Here is a 22,271-nt window from a genome sequence, read left to right on the forward strand (position 1 = left end):
CAGCCCATTGTGGGTAGGGCCATCCCTAGGCTGGTGGTTCTGGGTTCTGTAAGAAAGCAGGCTGAGCAAGCCATGGGAAGCAAGTCAATAAGCAGCACCCTCCACGTCTCTGCATCAGCTCCTGCCTCCAGGTTCCTGCCTTGTTTTAGGTCTTATCCTGACTTCCTTCAGTGATGAACAGTATATGAAAGCATAAGTCAAAAAACCTCTTTCTCCCCAACTTGCTTTTGCAGGGTGTTTTGTTGTAACAATATAAACCCAAGACAGAGTGAAAGGTAGCTGTGTAGGAGCAGCAGGCACACAAAGTGCTTATGGAGTCTTGGGCTTTCTGGCTTGCCATCCCTGAGAATGGCTGCCTACATCCAAAATACATGCATCATTTGCCCTAAAATTCAGTGTGATTGCAAGTTGTCTGTTCTAGAAGACTCACACCAAAATAGAATGATACAAAATGTTCCTTTTCTTACACAAGGAAGGGCCCTGTCATATTGAAATAAATTGGAGCATTGTTGGGGAGATGGAAAAATTACAATTTACAGATAACCACAGGGATGAGAAAAAGTAGGATTTTCCCTATAAAAGAAACTTATTTTCAGTAGCCAATGGGGCTGAAAGTAGATAGCTTCTATTTTGCTTAAATGTGCATTTTTCTACAATAAAAATGGTAATGCAAAATAAATGGAGTTTGCTTTTCTGTCTTGTCACAGTAAGTTGCTTGGCTAAGTGTTAAGGCTTTTTAAATGTCCAATTTCCCTCTGTCACCCCAACACCCATTATGTTTGTCAGGCTGACATAATGTTTTAAGTATTGCAAGCCAAATGCTTACACTATTTTGAAATCAAAGTCTGAAAGATATTGTAAATTGAAGAACACATATAAATTGTATCATTTGGTGGATATGTGAGGAATATAAACACTACCACTACGATTCTCTAAATCATGAACTTATACTGAGAAATGTACATATTAATTAGTGAATAGAAAACAGGGAATATTCAAGTTCCAAATATTTAATATGGCTGGTGGTATGAAATGAAATAAAAGCACCTAGTGTCTCTGTAAGTAAACAGAAATAAAATAGAAAAGTAAAAGTAGCTGGTGGAATATTATGTGCCAGACTTTTTTAATGTATCTACCTACAGTTAGGTACAAAGTTTTTATTAATACATACATACAAACATACATACATATAGACAGATAAACACACACATACACACACACATACACACACACACATTGAAATATGTAAAATAGCTATTTTATAGGAAAAATATGCTAACAATTTAATGTATTTCAACCTAACATACATTTTTATATAATGTCCACAACAACTTGAAAATTTTGATATTGTCTCCACATTTAAAGAAGGGGAAGATGTGGTTTTAAAATATTAAATAAATAATTGGTTTCTTTCCCCATAGTGATCCTCTGCATTTTGCAACTGTATTTTGAAACCACAGAGGGCTTAGGTTTTTGGAGGTGACACCAAATGTTTTCTTACCTCTGTTTGTACCATGGCTGGTCGCTGTGTTCTTAACATTTTGACTGTTTGGAATATATCTACAACTCCTTCATATCTCATTCTTTCCAATACAATACTCAGTGTTATGAAGACTCCAGTTCTTCCAACGCCAGCACTGTTGGGAGAACAAAGGCAGTGTGAGTAACGTGCTCATAGTCTTGGCCTCATTTGCTTTGGAAGCAGACATTCTTCTACCACTTCTCTATTCCTAGTTTCTCCACAAGCATGTTCAAGATAAAGTGGGAATGCTTTTACTATGTGATTACCAAGTAGTATGTTATGATAATATGAGAGAATAAGTAATTAGGATTGGGTCTTATAAAATAGAATGCATTTCTATAACACTGTATAAGTCCAGTTGAAAAGGTCAAGGAATAACATAAAATCTATAGAGACAAGTATGAACAGGTAAAATACAGGCTTGTATTCTTCATGTAGATGTTGAAACTGAAGACTTCACCTCTATGTAAAGTATGAGATAAATTAGAATAAGGTGAAACACATCACACAGACTTCCCCTTTCTTATGCATTAATAATCTATGAAGGACATGTCATCATCTAAACAGGTAACAAAGTGTGTAACAAGGCATATAAAGCACTTCAGTATCAACATTGGGTTGGATATGAAAAAACAGATTCTCTAACAGACTTTTTGTTATGGGATGATTTTCCTCTTAGCCTTTGGGAAACTATGAATATCCTCCATGCATTGATTGTACAAATATCACATTATACTTCAATTTCAGGAAAGCTATGACTTTCAACAGATTCTTAAAAGGGCCTTTGGCAGTATATCTAAGAACCAAGGAGCTCTACACTGAACTACTTATTTTCAGGTGACCAGCAGCTAAAATACACCAAATTTCTTTCTACCATTTCAGTAAGGTTTCTTTCTGTTTCCTTTGGTATTTTAGGATAATTCCTGAATCTTCACAGCAGCAAGGAAAAACAACTAATTGATAGCCCTTGTACTCTTAAGAAATGACATCTGGGGGTTTAGTGAATGAGAACACTGAATAATCTGAAAAAAAAAAAAGTCCCTCCATTTTTGGACCTTAATTAAATGGTATGTGTAACGCTTGGGCACAGGCTGTAGAAAATAGATGGATTCATTTACTCCAGGATGGAGCTGACAGGCATATATAAATAGTGTGTGCTTTTACAAACTGCAATTTCTCATGAATCTAAGGAAAAGTGCTAAGTGAGGCTTTAAATCAATGGGCAGTTGTTTAAAAAAGGAGCTGAAGTTATTCACACCCCACAACAGTCAAGGGACCTTGCAGATCTCTTCCGCCCTGAAAGTCTCACACTCATGAGAGACTCTGAACTGTGACAATTTTGTCGAATCATCCAGGTATTCCAGGATGTATCTTACTTTGATTTGGTTAATCAAATGTAACCAAAAATGTAGTGTTTCTGGATTTCTATTTAGAATTTTCAAGAAAGGAGCAGGCATCTGCCTCATTAAGTTCTAAATTTATTGAATCTCAGTATGATTGTTTAATATTGTAGAAATAAATGTTATTCCAGGGTATTCAAAAACAAGAAAAGATATGTATCTAGAAGACTTTGGGATTAATGAGATATGTGAATATACATGTATATAACATGTGAACCTTTATACTAAGGAATTTCTCAGTCATTGTCTAAAAACAACCCCAAAGAGAGGTAACCCAGGGTTCAAGTTTAAATTATGAATATCAGATATATTCTTTTCCTTAGAGGTCATACTGAGAAAGTCTGAATTAAGTGGAGAAATTATGTGCTAGATTAAAACAAACAAACAAAAGTACACTAGATGTTTCAACTCTAGATGATGATTTCAACTTTCAATACTAGAGACATCATATCCTATCTGGTCTTTAGTTGCATATAACAAGGGATTTTTGACAGCATAAAACAAAATTTTCCAAGTCTGAGAAATAAAGCATTGTTAGAAATGATCACAGAGACCCGGAGAGAAAACTGAAGCTCACTGTTAAACATCTTTGGAAAAGTATAGATCCAGGACAAGAGCATGTATCCTGACACTTATGTCTTAATTTTTCTATTTTGATATCTTGCTTTCTATGGTATTAAAAACAATAGTGTTTAAAGCACCAGACTATTTAAACATAAACGCTTTCAAGACAGACTATAAACATATTAAAAACTGAAACTTCAAACTTTTAGAATCCTGAAATACTGTAGTTTCAAACAAAATAGGTGAAGTCCCTTTATTGTGTTTTGCACATGCAGCAACTTCCACATGCACTAAATTTATGGTGGATGTCTGAGGCGTTCGCTTAGTATTTCTATTAACTTCAGTGACTTAAATTACAAAATGCTCTAGAAACTGTTGAAAATAATTAAATTGAAGGTGCTTCATTTTCTGATAGAGCAACAATTTTCAAGCAAATTGCATTCTGAACTGAGGTACCATACTAATCACTTATTGACTTGCAGGAATTAGTATTGCTATTAAGGCTTGGCAGCTACTCACAGTTTTTTCAAGAGATAAAGGGAAAGATACAAAAAGGTAGTTGTAAGTGCAGCTACACAAAAAGAAACCAAACATGGACAGGGATTAGTACTACTACACATTATTGTTAGGGGACACACTGACAATGCCTGGAGACACAAAGCTTTTTTTTTTTAAACAAAGGATCAATTTGGGGGATAAAAACATTCCTCTAATTCTTTTCATTTTATGGAAAGAAAAAGAAACAAAAAAAAATCTTTGTCTCATAGAATGTTCTGAAAATAAATTTGAATTAAACAGATTTATTATAACAAGCCTGCATACAAAGTGAATAAAGAACAGCCATTTTCAAAGCTACTAAGCATCAATCATAAATGTCCAGTCAGCCTTAGTGACTCCTTGCTCACCTGCAATGCACCGAAATGGGCCCATCTTGGCCAAACTGCTCCTTTGTTTTATGGACTTGGCCAATGAAATCAATAAATCCTTCTCCAGACTTTGGCACTCCTTGTTCTGGCCAGTCAGTGAACTGGAACTGCCTCACTGTTCGGGACTGGCCGTCCTTTAGAGGGGAAGCCACATAACCAGTCATGACACAGCATGCCAGGAGAGTTCAGCAAGTACAGAAACCACAAGAGCATTCATATCCCCCCCCAAAAAAAAATAAATAAAAAGAGAAGAAACATATTAGGAACATGTCCAGAGAACTTAGTCATGTGTGTGTATTATCTCCTGCTAACATTGTTAACATTTATATATATATTTAAATTACAAATTTGAGTTATACTCTTCAGAAGCACTACTGAGCCTCAAAGTCTAAATCTGAAATCATAAAATACATACATACATACATATATGTATTTATATATGTGCACATGTATACACACACACACACACGCACACACACACACACACACACACACACACACACACACACACACATATGTAACCCCCAAAATCTTATATCATCTACTTCAATATAATAAATTCTTCACATTGAAAGGAGTATGCAGACATGGCATCTACATCAGAGGCTTGCTGTTCTCACAATGATTTCACATCAGCCATGCATGTTTATTTCTACCATTGTAAATTACAAATGGCAGCATTTAAAGAATCTAATATAAACCAGGTAGTTGTTGACCTGGCTACCCCACATGTCTCTGAGGTAAACACTTTCTAGTCATGTGTGAAGCACAGCATGAACCATGTAATCATGCCTAAATTTCAGCTTAAGGACACTGTGCCAGTTTGTTTCTGTCAACTTGACACAAACCAGAGCCTCTGAGAGAAGGAAACATTGATTAGAGAATTGATTCCATCAGATTGTCATATGTGCACCTCTGTGGGCATTTTCTAGGCTAATGATTGATATGGGAGAGTGCAGTCAACAGTGGCAGTGCCACCCCTAGACAGGTGCTCCAGGGTGGTATAAGAAATCAAATGAGCCATGGAGAGCAACACAGTAAGCAGTGTTCCTCCATGATCTCTGCTTCGATTCCTGCTTCCAGGTTCCTGATCTGAGCTTTTGCCCTGGTTTTCCTTCATGAGGAACCTGGAAACCAAATAAATCCTTCCTTCCCAGTTGTTTTTAGTCAGTGTTTTATCACAGATACAGAAAAGGAAACTAATGCAGAGAGAATCCAAGGGGATTATTTGCAAGCATCTCCCCTTTTTTGTCAGAGGTATCTTCCTGACTAGCTTCAGGAATTTAGTAGTCTACACGAACAAGCCTAAAATTGTATGAAAACAAGCCATATCTAAAACATGATAATCCATTTAAAAAAAAAATAGGTGAATTCCTTTTACTATAATGTTTTGTAAACACAGCAATTCCCACAAGCACTAAATTAATGGTGGATGGCTAAGGCATTTACTTGGTATTTCTATTTACTTCTTTCTAAAGAAAGTATAAAAAACTTCTCTACGCTCAAGAAGAACCATGTTAAGAACATAGGGGCATGAGATACTTCAAATTCTTTCTGGGATTCTTTGAAGTACAAGAGCAGAAGGGACCCTTTGCTCATAGATACAGGGATTCCTGCTCTGACTCACACCGGGAAGCATAACTAAACTCAGGTTTACTGGGACTGATCTCATTTGAAGAGGTGCTCCCAGTGGCTTCCTGCTTCCCATTCTTGGGAACTAATCTTTCTTTCTAAGATTCTTTTGGGCCTAGGTATGCACATTTCTAAGATTTGTAGAGATAACTCAATTCCAGGCAAATTGGAAAGACTTAAGTCCTTGGGCAATGCTACCCATTTTGGTCTTATATCATATCAGCACATTTGTTTTATACCACTGTGGTTTGTAATTAGGAAATCACTCAGGATGAAGCAGAAAGAAGCCTCAATTCAGGATGGCCACACACCATGTACCCTAGTGGTGCAGATTAGATGCTTGAGAATAGAAGAACAGAGGATCACACCAACTTCAAGAGAATAGAGAAGAACATACAAAGTATTTGGCATCATCTCCAACTCTTAGATGTTTACTATGGAAGCTTGATTTATTCCCCCCTTTTCCTGGGAAAATTTGGGGTACAGAGTACAGGGAATTAAGTCAGAGCCTGAGCAATGCATAATTGTCTTCTGAGTGTCCTGGAAGTTGCATTTTTTTTTTTTTTTTTTTTTTTTTGGTTTTTCGAGACAGGGTTTCTCTGAGTAGCTTTGTGCCTCCTGGGACTCACTTGGTAGCCCAGGCTGGCCTTGAACTCACAGAGATCCACCTGGCTCTGCCTCCTGAGTGCTGGGATTAAAGGCGTGCGCCACCACCGCCCGGCGGAAGTTGCATTTTTGACCACAGTCACTTGTAATGTCAAGAATAAGTCATGTGCACAAATACTGTTGAGAGGAGAAACCTCCTGCCTTTTAAAGGTTAGTTGCTTCCCGATGCTGTATTCTCACATGCCAACTGGCTTTCTGAACTCAGGACCTGAGATCAGAAGCACACCGCGAGCACGCACAACGAGGGCTCTGACAGTTAACCACAGGGAGACTTTAAAACAAGGTGAGCGAGTTCAGCTTTCCTCTTTCTTTCTCAATATGATTAGGTTTAACTTGAACGTGGTAAATGTGTTCCCTGTGGGTTAAACCTCTATGTTTCTTTCTATTACCAGAAATAGCTAGGAAGTTTACAAGTAAGTAACTTAGGCGTTTGACTCACACTGATGGGATAGTGGCAGGCATCAGGGCACAAGTACTTAAACAATTAAAAGAGATCTTGGAACATAATGACTTCCTTGAAGTACTCACATTTAGAGTAACTGATACACTGCACTTCTTAGGATTACCACGGGTCTATCACCTGAGCCAAGCCTCCTGTGAATCATATTCTCTCTGTCTCTGTTTCTGTCTCTCCCCTTGTCATAGCCAGGGCTAGGCTTCAGGGACTAGCAGACAGGCATGAGCTGTGAGAAAGCTGCTTTCCCCCCACAAAAAACACAATGGATCAACTACACACTATCCACTGGTGTTTTAGTTAACCCACCCACTATGACAGTTCCAAAAATAAAGCAGGGCTTTGAGCTGACCTGGTCTCCCCTAAGATGTGTTTGCAATCATGGTGTGTGAATGGCTAATGGCAAATATATTAAAGTTTATGCATAGAATCCCCTACATCAGAGCTGAACCTTGGACTCAGCAATCTTTGTAAGAAATGCAGAATGAAAATTAGCCAACAAGGGTTGTCAGTTCACAGCTCTCATGGACAGACACATTAGCACATGGAGGAAGAAACCATGCCAGGAAGCAAATTAGAATGTGCAAGGCTTGTCAGAACCTTCCAAGGAATGCCATTTGCTTTGCAGTTTGAAAGTCATACCAAATTAACCTACAAGCCCATATGACCTCAAGGGCTGTACAAACAACAACATATTTACAGCCTGGAGTAATGAAGAAATCAAAAACTCTCCAATGAGAATGTGCTGAGAAGGTGAACTTAAGTGCAGCCAACCAATCAGTAAATGTTTCCCAACACAAGCACTCACCAAGCAAGTCCCCAAAGCTGGGCTTCCAGGTGTTACATTTGAAGGGAAGCCAAACCTGGGTTTATGAGAACACTTCCCAGACAGAGGCAGAGTTACAAATTCTTTTCCTTTAAAGTCATCCATAATGGGTGATTTCTTTTCCTTTTGAGAATGGTTATTTGGCCAATGTTTCTCCCAGAGAAGTACACTTAGCCCTAATTTCTAGCTAGTGGAGGAGCTGAACTTACCCTGGCATCTGTGACCTTGAATTCCCTCAGGATATACTGAGGCATGTTGTACTCAGCCATCGGATCTACAACAAAATACTGGTATCTTGCAGATCGTTCTGCTGGCCAGTACTGGTGACATTTCTCCTAAAAGGACAGATTAATGTTAAACTCTATAAGGTGAAAACAAAGTTATGCCTATCTAAATTTTTTCTCTTGTGAATTAAACTCTAAAATCAAGGCAGTTTCAATTGCAAGTACCTATGCTTTTGGACCTCTAGCCTGAAGACAGACAAACTATCTGGTGTAATCTTTTTTCCAAAAAAAACCATGCACAGAGTCTGGCAAATCATACCTGCTTATTAAACACCAGTTGAACTGCCTGCTTCAATTGGACCTACAAATTATTTAAATAATTACGTAAGTCTTTGGGCAATGCTAGCCATTTTGGTCCTGTAACTACGTCAGCACATTTGTTTTATACCACCATGGTTTGTAATTAGGAAATCATCAAGGATGAAGCAGAAAGAATCATCTTCATTGATCCAGTTCAATCTTAGCTGTCAACTGAGGAGCCTGGGGCCCTGGGAGTTCTGGTGACTTGTGTTGTTAGCCTTGCAGAATCAGCAGCCAGATTAAGACAAGCCAGATAACTTCTTGGCTAATATCCTTTTGCTTTCTAAATGAGCTCTAAAAGTTGGGTTTTGGCCATAAGTCTGTTGTGTAATTTATAAAAATAAGAAGCAGAATGAGACTATCTCTAACAGCACAGCAAACATGCTTTCAGGTACTCTACCTGGTGGCAGGGTTTCAAACATCTTTGATGCTACTTTATGTGTACTTCAGAATAATTATTATTAAGAGATGGATTTGCTATTACAACTTTAGAACTACTAGGTAGCTTTCCAGCACCATGCTCAATGGACAGGGAAAATACAGGTTGGCCTAGGAGTGAAAGTCATGAATATAAGTTCCTTTACATGTGGGAAATGATGTCCCACTTGACCATAAAATTCTAGCCTACTCAGGCAAAAGGTAACCAGCATATGCTGAGAGTCAAATATAAGTCAGTGGGCACCACAGAGTGACTTATTTGTCTCTACGATAGCATGTCATTGTATCTAGAGTACTGAGTCTTTCAAAAACATGTTCATTAGTGAGCTTGATGTGATTTTCCAAATTGGATGACATACTTACTCTGCCCATTTCTCTCAGCTTGGTGAGCATCACAACAATGGTAGAGTTGTGTTCCCAAAGCATGCGCCAAAAGTCTTCAGTTGTCTCTGCTAAGGGCCCCTGGGTAGCAATGTAGGCTTTCTGTTGTCTTAATGGAGAGAATGAAAAGAAAATGTTAAACTACTTTGATTACATGCACAAATTGATTTGTGAATTGTTAACACTAGTCCTACATACATTATTAATTCAATTGCAGGAGATTCCCATTAGGATACATAATCAATAAGATCACTTAGTACATGTTGGGGACTGCAAAATCAATTGTGTTGTTAATATTATTATGTATGTCTTTATCATTGTTATTTAAATTTAGTGCAGTGCTAATAGATCAATTTCATGTATTATATAAATCACTTAAATGCTGATGTGTGTAACTTTACTTTCTAGAAACAATGCTCAAACAATATATTAAGCTTATGAAAAATAGCTGCTTTATCAACTTCCAGACCTAACTGGTTTCTGAAAGAATAGGTTAGAAGGTCAGATTAAAAGAAGCAATAACCCGTGTCGGAGGAGTTGGTTTGGGTAGTATCTGCTTTTCAGATCCTCAGCACTCATGCAAAGTGTGTGAAGCATGTGTGTGGAGGTAACAGGTGGACTGCTAGATCTAATTAGCTAGCCAGTTCAGCAGAAGGGATGAGCTCTAGGTTCAACGAGAGACCCTTTCTCAAAAAGTAATCTGGAAAGCAACTGAGGAAGAAATGTAAAGCTGATCTCTGATATCCACATGCACACCCCTCAACATACCCACACTGGTATTGCACACATACCCCCAACACACTGACACTGATATAAACATGCACAAGTATCATACTCACCCACATGTACACACACATATAAGCATGCACATATATCACATAAGTATATTTCCTCACCCCAACATTCAACAGAAACTCCATTACTATTGCTTAATCTAAAATTAAATAATAATAATAATAATAATAATAATAATAATAAAAAACCACTCCTAACAAGGCATTGAATGATGATCTGTTCAGAAAGGAAATGGCTTTGAATTGAGATAAAACACTTTGTGGTCATAAATTTAGGGCACATGCAAATATCAAGGCTTTGAATTGCTAGGGGAGCACGGGTAGATACCTGTATCCATCAAGAAAACTGGCATTGATGTAATCAGAGCCCTCTACTCCTCGGATAGGCTGCAGGCACACCCTTGTGGATTCATATGGCATAATATTAACAAGGCGGTTTTTGAATTTATTACATGGAAGATTGGCACTGATGAATCTTGAGGTGTGAGCTTTTGAGCTTGCTAGACGCTGTTGATTTAAAAAGAAAAAAATCACAAAGATAATTTTAACCAATGGTTTGAATGCAATGTGCCCAAGATGTCCTTTTTAGATATCAATCTTCAGTTTACTTGATAGTAAATATTCAAAGCCTATTTTCTTTAAGCTAATCATTCCATATAGACTACTGGATAGTGTAAACATTGCATTTCAAGAACACGATTTCTGAATTTAAATTAGGACATCAAGGGCCCCTGGTATTGTTAGGGAACAAAAAAAGAGGAGAGAAAAAAGAAGAAATTGTTTTATAATCTGATACCAGATGAGAAGATTAAATGAACCTTGTACTTCAAAATCTGAAAGATAACAAAGTGAAGCCTATTTCAAAGACAAAATTACTTGCTGATGAGTAACCACATCATAGCCAATGTCATACCTTAAATTCGAGCTCCATTCCAGTGACATTCTCCCCTGTTTCTATTTGTGTCAGCTTCTGAATGTAGGCATACAAGTTTCTAGCCGGCACTTCGGTATTTCCACATGTCACTGCTTCTAACAGCGCATCATGGATAAAGATGTACTGGTCCTCTGTCTGCACCATGTAATTCCTCTGGGCTCTCATTAAAGTTACATGGCCATAAATATCTACAGTTTTTTCATGCTTTATTCTTTCTAACATGGCATCTATTACAATGAAACAGCCAGTCCGGCCAACACCCGCACTATAAGAAAAAGAGACAGGGAGGGAAGGCCACATGAATTTAGCAAGAAACTATATATAAGAAAGTCTTTATAATTTCATTAACCAGATTTCAAACCAAGGAATTCAATTCAAATGGCTATTACAAGGATTTTCAATCACTCTGGAGTAAAAAATATTAAAGCACCATATTAAAAAAAAAACAAAATAATGAGTAAGGTTCATTTCATTTCATAATCTAGAAAGTCTTTATAAGTTCATTAACTGGATTTCAAACCAATGAATTCAATTCAAATAGCTATTACAAGGATTTTCAATCACTCTGGAGTAAAAAAAAATATTAAAGCACCATCTAAAAATCAAAATAATGAGTAAGGTTCATTTCATTTCATAATCTAGAAATCCTAAATCCAAACTTACAGCCATCATTGGTCCTTTCACACAATACAGGCATTATTTTGTTAATTTTATTTATTTTTTAAATTTACATTGTGACTGCAGCCTCTGCTACCTCCTCTTGTTCCACTCCCTCCTCCCACCTCCCCTCCGTGGCCCCCTTAATCCATTCTGCTCTGTCTTCACCCAGAAAAGGGCAGGGCTCCGGTGGACATCGGCAAAGCATGGTCTATCAAGCTGCTGTAAGACCAAGCACCTCCTCCCAAAGATACAAACATTAATTAGGCTGTTTAGATTCAGGATATTTTTTCAGTTATTGGTCTATATACAATTAGAGGGCCACATGTTGCAGTTCCTGTCTGTAATCCTGATACTTGAGAGGCAGAGGCAGGAAGATCAGGAGTTTGAGGCTAGTCTGGGAGATACATAAAAACCTGTTTCAAAACCACGAACAAAAATATCTAATTAGGCTTTTTTGTTTGTTTTTTTCAAGACAGGGTTTCTCTATGTAGTGTTCATGCCTGTCCTGGATCTTGCTCTGTAGACCAGGCTGGCCTCAAGCTCACAGAGATCTGCTTGCCTCTGCCTCCCAAGTGTTAGGATTAAAGACATGCACCACCACTGCCCGGCCTAATTAGGCTTTTTAGATAAAGCATCTTAGTTTATTTTTGATTGAAGAATAAAAATGAAATCAAAGTATCTACTAAATAACTTAAGTATTTCTTGTTGTAAAATTCTGTAAGGAAGTTTTAAAACTAATCTAGTAAAATATATAAAATTATTATAGGAAAACGTTGAATAGTAAAAATCATGCAGGGTAGTATTTAGGAAAACTCTAAATAAATTAAAATGAAAGTGTTAAACAGTAAAAATAATGCATGGTAGTATTAAGAAAAATTATAAATAAATTAACAATCAGTTGAGAGTGTATGTTCCTTCTAATTTTCTTTTCTTTCAAAGTTAAATGTACTTGAAAATTCTCAGTACAATTCAAACATTCAGGATGGGGATATAAAGGCTTCAACCTTTGTTACACAAAGAGATTTACGGTAATTTTTAAACTCCATTATGCGTGGACTTACAGGCCAGTGCTCCAGTAGGAAAAAACAGACTCAGAAAAAAGGACAAGAAAGAAGCAATCCATAATGGCTGGCAAAGTCTGCTGCTCCAAGGAGACAGGCGCATTTAAGGAAGTGGCTTACAGAAGCAAGGGATTAAAACACCGAGCATCCTCTAGTATGGAAAAGGATACCAAGAAAATAGCACACCTTTGTTCCTGTAGTGTCAAATTAAGCCTTGTGTTTCCTTTGATCTAATCCTTCAAGCTGGACACATTTATGTGTCCAGAATGGATCAATGGAAAATGACTTCCTACTTTTGATTATGTGTATTTGCCTCACAGTAAATATGCATTCAGCAGGAAGAGGTACCTATTACCAACATAGAGTCTGTTCTAGTTTTTTTATGTTGCCAAAGTCAATTTGGCAGGAAGGGTTTATTTTCACTTAAAGCTTACAGTCCATCATTGAGGGAAGCCAAGACAGGACCACAAGGCAAGAGCTTACAGCAGAAACCAATGCAGGAATGCTGCTTACTTGCCTGACTCCAGGCTTTCTTATACAGCTCAGGCCCACATGCCTTGGGGATAGTGCTGCCCGAAGTATGCTGGACCCTCTTATATCAATTAGGATCAAGAAAATGTCCCATGAATATGCCCATAGACCATCTGATAGAGACAGAACTTCAATTGAGGATCCCTCTCCTAATGTGTCAAGTTGACAAACAAGATTAGTCATTACAGACTCTTGGTAGCAGATCGTTTCCTTCATTTATGACACGCTACTGTCTGCTGGCATCTGTGTATTTGTTTTTATTTAGTCTGTACAACTGTGAATCTACTCTTTAGTCAATCAATGAAGTGTTTTGCTAAGTCAGAAAGGGGACATGGCAATATGATGACTTTCTTCTTATCATTAAAGATTCTGAAACCTATCTAAGAATGTAATGATTTACATAACTATGTTACAAGAAAAGACAGGACTGTGTTGGTATAGATTGGAAATGGGGCTAGAAGGATAAAGAACTGAGGTACTAGACCAACAAGAGAAGAAATGATTTCAAATCATACTGCTGCTTCTGGGAGCTACATGTGAAATTTTTCATAGATCTAGACAGACCCTAAAAGGTCTGTATTAAGGAGTCTGCCTAAACTACCCAATGAATGAATTTGATAAATACCAGGTCCAGTCTCAAATGAACTGGCAGTTGCTCTGATCACTGCAGAACAAATCCAGCTTCCACACAGGAACCTATTGTTGGTAGACTATACAAATTTCATACAATCATGAATTTAAAATTGCTTATGGCTTTATGCTCTGTGCCAAAGGCTCCCAGATTCTAAGACTCGAAGTTTTAAGCTCACAAACTTACATGACATTGATAGATCCTACAAAAAGCCTTTTGAGAATGAAGAATGCTGTATTTTTTTCCTTTTATTTTGGCATGGTTTCTAATGAATACTGGTATATGTAACTCTTCTTAGTGCAAAACACACTACAAATCTATCTGAGACTATATATCAAGTTGACTATAGTTATGGCAGGGGCATTCTCTTAAACCCCGACCTGGCACCATTCAAATGTCTAGATGGCATGGTGTTCTATAGTGTTACAGAAAGGTACTGCAGAATCTTAGGAGACTGAGAGGAATAATTCCAACTCAAAAGAGTTCAAAGCTTTTTATAGTAATGATATTACAACACCCCCCTCCAAAGGAAGGAAAACAAATCAAACATGTACCCGAGTCTAAGATAAAAAAATTGTGAAAAGAGACAAAAGGGAGGCTGTGACTTGAACAATATGTATTTTCACTCTATAAAGCACAGCAAACTGTTCACTGTTTACTCTTGTTGTTCATAGAGAGGACAGGAAGGAATGGGCCTCCTTAGAAATTATGTGTTCTCGTTTTTCTGAGGTAGTCATTTTCAGGCTTAAGGATTAGAAATATGCTCATCTTAAAGCAAGTCTAAAAAATAAGGTACTTTTCCAGGTCCTAATTTGACCTTGAGTATGTCATATAAACTGTGTGGGTTTTATTTATTTATTTATTTATTTATTTATTTATTTATTTATTTATTTATTTTCATTTTTATTACATCTGATAGTGATAATAGCTCTAGTTAATTAATGAGTCTAATTATCCAGTAAGTCTTAAGGCTGAATTAAACTTATCAAGGTTTCTGCAAACAGAGGAAGAGGCAGTTCTTTTATAAGTGCATTTTTTTTTAGTTCTATCTCCTAAGACAACAAGGACACAAGCAACAAAACTCTGGGAAAAGTCTTTTCTGTATTATTTGATTTAGCTTTTAAAATCTTGCCTTAATCTACCTCTTCACACTGTTCTAGAGTCTTTCTGTATTTCCAACTAATAATACCTCAAGTGCTTTCACATACACTGCCTTGACAAATGAGATGTAAGCCAAGAGCTTTTCCACTGTAGGTCTTGGTGTCTCGGTTGTACATGATAAATGCTAGTTTCTTTCTTTTAAAATTAGCAACATTTGGGTCCTTTCCTCAAGGCACAGAGCTCATGGCAGGTGGTAGAGCTAAGACTCAAGTTTGTCTTTCATTTGACCTAGGCAACACATCCTGATTTTGATGCAGGCCATTCCTCCATAATAACCCTTATCAATATGTAGCTATCCCTTAGGAAGTTTTCTTGAGAGGCCTTCTTGGCTTGTAAGACAATAGTTGAGGCAGTGTGGGGAAACATCTGATACTATATTGGGCTTGATGGTAGCAAAAGGGATTTCATAATCATCCAAAGCAGGGAAGAACCCCAAAGATATAATTTTATAAAGTTTATAAAATTTTATATAATATAAATATATTATATAAATATAAATGTAAAATAATAATTTTATAAAAATTTTACTAAAGAAGACTTGTGTCATTGTTTTGTGTAATGAGTCTACTGAGTAAGAGGATGGACCAAAGATGAATTCTAAATGTCATCTGTCTAAATCTACAGCCAGTCCTTCTCACTGTGTCTTAGTATTTGTGTTAGTTTTCATTTTTAAAACACTGTTATGTTGCTATGATCGGGATCAAAGAAAATAGCTTAAGGTGAGAAAGGACTTAGCTTGGCTCACTGCTTCAGTGGGATCAGCCCTTATAGTAGGGGCAGTGTAGGAGACTAGATCAATCACCTAATGTTAGCCAGGAAGAAGATGGGAGACAGAAAAGACCGAAGAGAGGGAGAGGGAGGAGAAGGAAGAAGCAGGAAGAGAGAAAGGAAGAGGGAGATGGAAGAAGGGAGGGAAGAAGAGGGGACAGAGAGAAGCAGAGGGGTAGAGGAATGGAGACAATGACAGGCTGGCTTTTTTCTTTTACTGTATTCTTTCTTTGTTCTCAGTCTATGGATGGTTCTACAACCCCTTAGGCTATCCTTACAGAAATATGCTCTATAAATCTCTCAGATGCTTCACAACCTAGTAGACAATCAAGATTAATCATCAAAGGAGTGTTTGGGTTTCAAACCCGTTTCCCTGGATTGTCTCCTTTATAAACATGTCCCTGATCTGTGTACTTCTGACAGCCCCACAGAGGGGAATTGCCTTTCAAACCTTTCATCCTTCTCTCATCCCCCTCTGTCACTCACCAAGAGTTTCCAAGTTCATGAATCCTAAGAGGGCAGCTCTTCCTTGGGCCCAGCTGAAACCTACATTCCAAGCCACCAGAGCCTCAACAGTGGCATGTGTGAGACTCGGCAGCAGCTTCTCCAGGTGGCTCATTTCTTCGTAGCCTCTCTCCTTGACACTCAGGCACAGATGTTCCAAAGGAACTTACTCTCATTTTACCTTTTACCCTGTACAATACTGAGCCATATACCATAAACATTTTGGCTTTTTCTCTATCTCTTCTTTAGTTGATGAGCTGGATGTGGTAAAAGGCAAATACTAATTGTTCATGAATTCTGCTTAAATATAGGTATATTCTGAAGGCAACATTTAAAATACATTTTAATTCCTTATAATATAATGTTCTTGAGGTGAAAATATTACGTGATGATGTGTTGTTAGCATTCCTTCACAGTGGCTTCTGATTACCTGAGCTTGCTATATTCATACTACAAAATGAGAAAATGCTACCTTTGCCTTCTAAAGAGTTGGTTGTTCATACCATTAACATATTAAATATCCACTTTTGGGATTTCCTGTGATATTGTTACCAAATTTATACTAGAATTATTTTAGATACTTTACATTTCACTTTTCTAATGTGGTTCATCTATTTTTTGAGTTTCTTTGTTATATATTAGTTGGCTGGAATATTTCTTTAGTATTTCATATAGAATATGCACAAATATATTATTTCTGATGCCCCATGTATCTGACAACTTCTATGTTTTTGTGTTTTTATTTTGGCATTTACAAGTCCACTACAGCTTGGCTTCTTATACTACATGGGCTCTGGTACAATCTGTCTCAAGTACCAAGAATACTGCTCCATTCTGCCACTGTACCTTGAAGAGGACATACATTTGTTTGGGTTTTGGCTATTTAAAATAATATTTGCCAAAAAGTACCTACAGATATTTTGTTTTTCTTGGAGGTACAAAGTTTTAACTAGGTAAGTTTAGTCTCTAATATTATGACTAAAATTTCATGTCTCTTAAACCATATGTTTATGATAATATTCATGATTTGCCCTCATCAAAAGTCAAACAAGACTTGAGTCTGCCTACCTCTGGCTCTTTGTTTATGTTGATCTTTCCATCTTCTTATAATTGCCACCTGCTAGCATCAACCTTCTTTAATTTCTGTACCCCAAAAGAAAATTTCCTCTGTGGATTCTACTTCTGCAACAATAGGTTCTCTACCGTCAGGTTTGGTTTTGCCAGTCGATAATCACACCAGCACAGGGGAAGAGACAATGGCCTCCTTGTCTCTGTGTACTCAAGTATTTCACATAGCAGAGAATTTCCATGCCAGAGAAACTGAAGGTGATCAACTTGAGTTGCAAAACCAAAGGATGCAAGAGTAAAACTATCAGACCTTTTCCTAGATCACAGCAAGTCACATTCCCAAACCTCACCATGGGACACTCCATTTATGCACCATTACAAAGTAATGCAGTCTGTTAAAGAGTTCCATATGATGGAAACAACTCAAAGATAGGCTTTACCCCAGCTGCTAAGAAACAGCAGTCCTTAGACACCAGTCTACATCTGTAAAAAACAGAATCCTGAAAACTAAGAGCTTTCACAAGTGTGCCAGATGACTTCTGTTTGGATTTCTGAGTTCCCACAGCAGCACTTTCCTGCCTTCTCCAATTTACTCCATTTTTAGATGTCAATACCTGAGTGCAGTGCACCTCTCAAAATGAAGGATTGAGTTTTGAAAGCAAATGCATTTTTCTTTGATGCTGAACCTGAGTTCCCCACAGCAGCGATAATGACGAAGCCCTATTTAGTGTTGTTTGTTTCTCATCATTTCAACAGCCTTCAACCTGAAACATGATAAGGACAGCAGAACTGATAAACTACCCTTATTTTTATCTGTTTTCTGTCAGAGTAGTTGCCAAGCACTGAGACAAATTTTTCTAAATATCTTTCAAAAAAGGAGTGTATCACCCTGTGCTTCAGGCTGAGGCCAGCACAATTCAGCACATTTATTATGGTAGAGAACATTCCAGCAAAAGGGAAGAAGACAGCACTTTCAAATCAAGCCCAGTTTATGCTGGTCCCACTCTGTTATGGTTGGAATAAACTTGGCTTTCCTAAGTTGCCTTCTGGTTGGATAATGATGCCATTAATGAGAATCAGAACACAAACTCCAGATTTCTTGTGACTTCTCTAGCAAACCCAATGATTGTTAAACTTTAGTTCTTAAAACCAAAGAATTTCTGTTAGTGATAACCACTGCAGTGTTTATACATGGAAAGACTATGCAACCCATTAAATAAGCACGCCTATCAGGCAATTGTTATTACTTCAATATCATCACTCACCCAGTTATAAGATTTGTTTTCAATTTCTAAAAACATGATTGAGTTAGTCCCATGAGTTGAAATATGCTTAATGTCCCATGATGTGATACAGTAGTAATGTGTAAAATGAGAAATGTTAAGAGGCATAAGGGGACTATTTTGCACTAAAACCATTCTGGAGATGAGCTTAAGAGTTGGCTTTTCTGCCTAATTTAGTAGAGTTTTAATGCTGACCCTCAGCTGACACATCACTGGTCTGGCAAAGGACAGCAGAATTCGGAAGCCTCAGAGATCAGTGAGTTGGATGAGAATACAGTAAAATAGAGCCAAAAATTATTGCAAGCATTTTGTACATCTATCAGTTTGTAATTTGATTGGATGTTAAATTTCAGCTATTAAGAATGGCATTTATGAACTGCAAGTTTATTTCAAAAGATATCTATGGGAAGGTATTGGGTTTTATGAGCAGTTTTACAGCTGTAATCTGGTGACCATTCTAATAAAACTCTGAAGGAATTCTGATGAGGCTTCTGTTTTGAATCTCTTCTTTCGCTCATTTAAAATGAATGCTTAGCTTAATTTGTTGCTGTTATAGCCATGCCTAGGGCATTTAGGGCATTATGAAAATAAATCCAGTGATATTTTGTATTTCTAGTATCTCCTCCACATTGGCTAATGAAGGAAACAGTGAAAATTCCTTTTTTTTAAAGATTTGTTTGTTTGTTTGTTTGTTTGTTTATTATGTATACAGTATGCCTGTATGTCAGAAGGGGGCACCAGATCTCACTATTGATGGTTGTGAGCCACCATGTGGTTGCTGGAAATTGAACTCAGGATCTCTGGAAGAGCAGCCAGTGCTCTTGACCTCTGAGCTACCTCTCCAGCCCCAAAAGAATGGATCTATGACATACTTAAGTGTTAGATTTTTTTTTTTAATGTTTTGTTTTTCGAGACAGAGTTTCTCTATGCAGTTTTGGTGCCTGTCCTGGGACTCACTCTGTAGACCAGGCTGGCCTTGAACTCACAAGAGATCTGCCTGTCTCTGCCTCCTTAGTGCTGGGATTAAAGGCGTGCACCACCATGGCCCGGTGAAAATTCTTTAACATAAATATTTATCTGTTCAGTTCACTTATACATATTATGAAATAGAAACTACATAGTTTTGAACAAACATTAAAATGCAGAGTTGATCCATGCTATTTAACAGAGACTGTATGCCTACCTAGTGTACTTGTTTTGGAAAGTAATTCTGTATCATTCATTAAAATTTAAAGTGCAGAGCGTCTTTTACTTCTAGACATTTGTTATGGAGTCTATATGTGCACACATACACACATAGAGAGGCTTCAGAGAGATTTTATTACAGTGGTGTTTGATAGCAAATAAACGGGGTAAACTACTTCACTAGCCAGGGAAATAATTCAACTATGTTCTATCAAAACCATTACTACTATGTAACAATTAGAACTAATGAGATGAATCTATGTATAGACGCCCCACCAAAAGTTTGTAAGATGTATTCCCACATAACTATGTTACAGAAAAATATACACACCCAATATCTCGAATATTTTTTAACAAGATCATGCATTTCTACAAGCTTATGTGTTAAGTATGGAAGATCTAGAGAGACTCAGATATGCCAATAATTAACAGGGAGGAAGAACTGGCAATGGGGGTGGGGCACGTGAACTTTCACTGATGTGTTTGAGTTGTTGTTGTTTTTTTTGTTTTTGTTTTTTTTTTTAACAAGGACAGTAGAACCATACAGAAATGGAACTGAGAAGAAATTAAAAATAATGAACAAAGCATGACTACAGTAAAAACCACACTTATTGATTAGTGAACAGTTGAGGATGCAAAAGGTAGAGAGGGAGAAGAGTTTACTTCTGCATTGCTCAGAAGAAGCCTGGATGAATTCAGTTCCTTATGGCTAAGAGATGATCTCACCATTCAAATGCTGTCTTGGATGGAGTGTCAGAAAGTAGGAGGATACTATAGTCATTACAAAGTATTAGAATCAGCTAGACTTAGATTGAGAAGACTCAGAGTTGGAATTCCTGCCCCCATGGGTGAGGTACACTCTGTCTCGGTGACATGCTCTGAGAATTAGAACATGCCCATGACCCATCCACACAGAAGAAGCAGATGCCTTGCTTAATAGTGATCCCATTATAGAATCTTAAAAGATCAGAGTCCATAGCTAGTACTCACATGTGGAATTCTTAAAAGATTCTAAATTCAAAAAAAAGAGAGAGAGGAATGAGCCTATAAGAAGCAAATCCACTTGGGCCTAATCAGACATTTTCCTGTAAAAAAAAACTCAAATAGAAATCCTCCACAGATTGCAGCATGACCCTTGTTGTATCCCAACCCAGTTTCTCATTTCTCACAAAATGATGCTCATAATCAGTGAGGAGGCTAAGCAGCTTAACTAAGAATACCTGAATAGGGCACCACAGGTCTTACCAGATGAGACAAGATAGATCATGCCCTTAGACTTGTATGGAAACAGCTGAAACATCTCCATAGAGGTCAAGTGAATAACGTCATGGAATAATAAGAGTACTATATTTATTTACACAGAGTTGCTCTTTGCAATTGATCAAATCGGTCATAATCTAACTTCTATTTGGAAGACTCTATTTTTAAGTTTTAGAAAAAAGATACTGGCATTTACCATGCCTGGCACATAAAGCCATATAGTACGTATACTGGTTATATTGTAGGGCAGAATATTCACACAAACTATAATTCATATAGCCTCCTCAGTTCACACAGTGCCTAACCATTAGCAACATAAACACTATTACTTCTGACTCAGGTTAAAGACAGTAAATAGAAGAGTCACTTGGAGACCTTGGGAAAAATCTTCAAAATTTAGCATCTTTCAATATTTGCTACCAGCATTTTCCTCTTTAAAAAGTACTAGTCTCTTCATTTAAATATAAATAATTTAGTGGTTTCTGAATGCTCTAAATTGTAGGTCACAGTTCATAGCACCTTTCTCCTTCCCCCTTGATCTCAGTATCAGTAAGACCATAAGAATTGAAGTCTCAACACAATCAGATGACCTACTGTTTGAAATAGAGCCTGTGTCTCTGTGTGTGTCATCCTAACAACCTGCAGGACACTTTGTGCTGCTGCCCCCGGGGATCCAGACATGACCCCATGGGCTCAGAGCTTTCTTAGTTACCGGGCAACACTGTTCTCCATGCCCCACCCAACACTTCTGGAAAGGGCAAGAGAGTAGACCAAGGAGACAGGACTATTCCCAGGGAGGTAAAAAGTGTCCAAGCTTATGGCCCTCATCAACCGGAACCTAGCTGAGAGGAGACACTGGTTTTCACAGAATCCTAGTCAAGCCCAAGATCTATAGATTGCAAGAATTTTGGTGGTCTGAAATCAAAATACTGTACTTATAATTGCCATTTATTTATAAATAGTGGCTTTCTAATCCTATTTAACATCTCAAAAACAAATAAATTATATATATTTTTAAAAGTACTTTCCAAATTGTTT

At 37.4% G+C, this 22,271-nt stretch overlaps 1 protein-coding gene across 15 annotated transcripts in view; it reads right to left on the reverse strand.

Annotated features, from left to right (window-relative positions):
* Ptprd (protein tyrosine phosphatase receptor type D) overlaps nucleotides 1–22,271 on the reverse strand; it is a 2,233,434-nt gene that overhangs the window by 2,572 nt on the left and 2,208,591 nt on the right. For all 15 annotated transcript variants that reach the window (XM_015999923.3, XM_076564405.1, XM_076564406.1 and 12 more), the window contains 6 exons: nucleotides 11,101–11,386; nucleotides 10,516–10,694; nucleotides 9,376–9,502; nucleotides 8,200–8,325; nucleotides 4,392–4,546; nucleotides 1,502–1,637 (listed from right to left, as the gene is read on the reverse strand). In XM_015999923.3, the coding sequence (XP_015855409.1) occupies nucleotides 1,502–1,637; nucleotides 4,392–4,546; nucleotides 8,200–8,325; nucleotides 9,376–9,502; nucleotides 10,516–10,694; nucleotides 11,101–11,386 (1,009 nt within the window). The remainder of the gene's footprint in view (nucleotides 1–1,501; nucleotides 1,638–4,391; nucleotides 4,547–8,199; nucleotides 8,326–9,375; nucleotides 9,503–10,515; nucleotides 10,695–11,100; nucleotides 11,387–22,271) is intronic.

The sequence above is a fragment of the Peromyscus maniculatus genome, chromosome 2 (assembly GCF_049852395.1).
Source record: "Peromyscus maniculatus bairdii isolate BWxNUB_F1_BW_parent chromosome 2, HU_Pman_BW_mat_3.1, whole genome shotgun sequence".
Classification (NCBI taxonomy): domain Eukaryota; kingdom Metazoa; phylum Chordata; class Mammalia; order Rodentia; family Cricetidae; genus Peromyscus; species Peromyscus maniculatus.